Here is a 2220-nt window from a genome sequence, read left to right on the forward strand (position 1 = left end):
TATATAATTATAATTATATATATATATATAAATGATAGAAAAGATCTTTTTTATATTTAGTTTATATATAAATATTTATACCAGCCATTAAAACTCCTTCATTATCAGGTTTCAACAACTGCTGAATTAGTAAAACATACACTTCGTCAGCATTGTCCATTTGCTTTTCCGCACAATCTTGATCTTGAGATAATTTCCGATTAATTATATAACCTTTTATTTTATATTTAATATATAAAAATTTTATGATTTACTTACTTTGGTATCTTGTATATACATTTTGGCAATATTGTATTGCGCGCGGTATATCATTCAAAAGATTGATATATATCGATATAGCTTGTTGATGACGACCGAGTCGTCCAAGTATAATTGCACGTTCCTCAAACAAACAGTCAAATGGAAAATGCACCAATATTGTTTCAGGTGTATAATATGTCGATTTCTCCAAGAATTGTTGCAATTTCTGTCGTACATGTTGTGAGGTCTCTTTCTCTGCTGGTGTTGCATTAGCATTCATAGAGTTTAGACATTTCTCTTTATATTGATGTATCAAAACATTATGGAATAACATATTAGTGTCTTCCCAAACATGTACCACATGCTCCAGGTACTGTATTACTAAGTCTTTATGGAAACGTAAAAGGTAATCTAATATCTTTGGTCTAGGCAAATGTTCGACTTCCTGCAAATTAACAGAATGCATTAATAAAAACAGTGTTGAATGCATAAAGACATATGTAGGACAAATAATATGTATAGCACCTGTATATCTTCCATAAATATTCTGAGGCCTTGTTCAGGATCATCTGTTAAAACCCATCCAGCAAATTTCAAAATTAGATCCATATGATCTTTGCCGAGATGCTGTAAATATTGTATAGTTCTCTCGGTGCCTTTTAGACTAGAATCATTCTCTTTTGCATGCTTCTCCAAAAGTTCCAATGCTTTTTTATGTTGTCCTTTGGTTTGATACAATATAATGAGTTCTGGATATTTTTGATGCATTAACAAAGTTTTTTCAGCTTCTGCTAAATGACAGTGATTCAGTCTAAGTAAAGGTGCTACCAAAGCGTCAGTGGTCTAAAATGAAATTCGTTTAATATTTATTCTGTGAATAGTTTTTATGAGAATTTAATTGATATGCAATTTTTTATTGTCTTCTTTTTTGTTTTGTCTTTTTTTTACCTGTAAATAACACTTTAAAAGAGTAGTATCAATAATCTTCAGAAGCTGTTCCGTAGCTACTACAGTTAGATTCTTTTCTCCATTTACTCCATCTTTTTCTTTATTAAGCTCTTTATCTTTTGCCATTAATTTATGCCTAACTTCGGTTAGAAAAACTATTAATGCACGTAAGCCTTTTTCCAACTCATGATCTTGCAATTTTGGCAAGCTAGGTGTTGGTTCACTAGGTTCATGAGTGTTGGTCGATGGTGCTAAATCTGGAAATAACCTGATTACCTCATACGGATCAGTTCCCAGTTTTAAAAACAAATCCATCGCCTCTTGGAATCGCTTATTGTAGAACAAATAATGCGCGTATAATGTTTGTATTTTATACGTCTGCCTAGCTTTCTCCTCATCTGTTATGTCTGATAAATTCTGAAAATATATATATATATATGAAACTATATAATTAATATTTTAAGCATTTTAAAATATAAATTAGAATCTTATTATTGATATACAAATATAATTAACATACAGTTAATTGTAATGCCAATTGAAATTGATTTTGTTCTAGCAATGTTCTAATCTGTAAAGTAACATCAATTGCTTTGATACACCAAATCTGACTAATGGATGCTACAAAGACTTTTCCTTGTTTGCATCGATATATAAGTCTAGCTTTATTTAGATCTTTTATTGTCTGAATATGTAGACATCCTTCTAATGTATACACCTCTAATCTCTCATGCACAATACCTAATAGGTAAGGATCATCCCATGCTGAAAATTATTATACAAATTTAGTCAATTGCAATTTAAAAAAATAAATAAAAAGCAAAATAATGAAATAAAAAAATTGAGTTTACTCTGTATACCTATTGCATTAGGTGCATCCGACCATTTTACAGGACTGTGCTGAACCAACTCTCCTTTCGTATCCATAACAAATGATTGAAAATCTTTTCCCAGTACAAAAGAACTGTCTGATAATTTTGTAATACTTGGTTCTGGAGATTTACCAGTGGGAAAGAGCTCTTTAGGTTTGCC

General features: G+C 30.6%; 1 protein-coding gene across 1 annotated transcript in view; it reads right to left on the reverse strand.

The window, feature by feature from the left end:
- Positions 1 to 2220, reverse strand: part of LOC115239605 (vam6/Vps39-like protein) — a 19222-nt gene that overhangs the window by 10687 nt on the left and 6315 nt on the right. The window contains exons 5-10 of the mRNA XM_029814204.1: positions 2049 to 2205; positions 1709 to 1953; positions 1189 to 1605; positions 766 to 1083; positions 259 to 685; positions 82 to 183 (exon numbers count right to left, since the gene is read on the reverse strand). Of these exons, the coding sequence (XP_029670064.1) occupies positions 82 to 183; positions 259 to 685; positions 766 to 1083; positions 1189 to 1605; positions 1709 to 1953; positions 2049 to 2205 (1666 nt within the window). The remainder of the gene's footprint in view (positions 1 to 81; positions 184 to 258; positions 686 to 765; positions 1084 to 1188; positions 1606 to 1708; positions 1954 to 2048; positions 2206 to 2220) is intronic.

Source organism: Formica exsecta, unplaced genomic scaffold, assembly GCF_003651465.1.
Source record: "Formica exsecta isolate Colony F162 unplaced genomic scaffold, ASM365146v1 scaffold391, whole genome shotgun sequence".
Lineage (NCBI taxonomy): Eukaryota > Metazoa > Arthropoda > Insecta > Hymenoptera > Formicidae > Formica > Formica exsecta.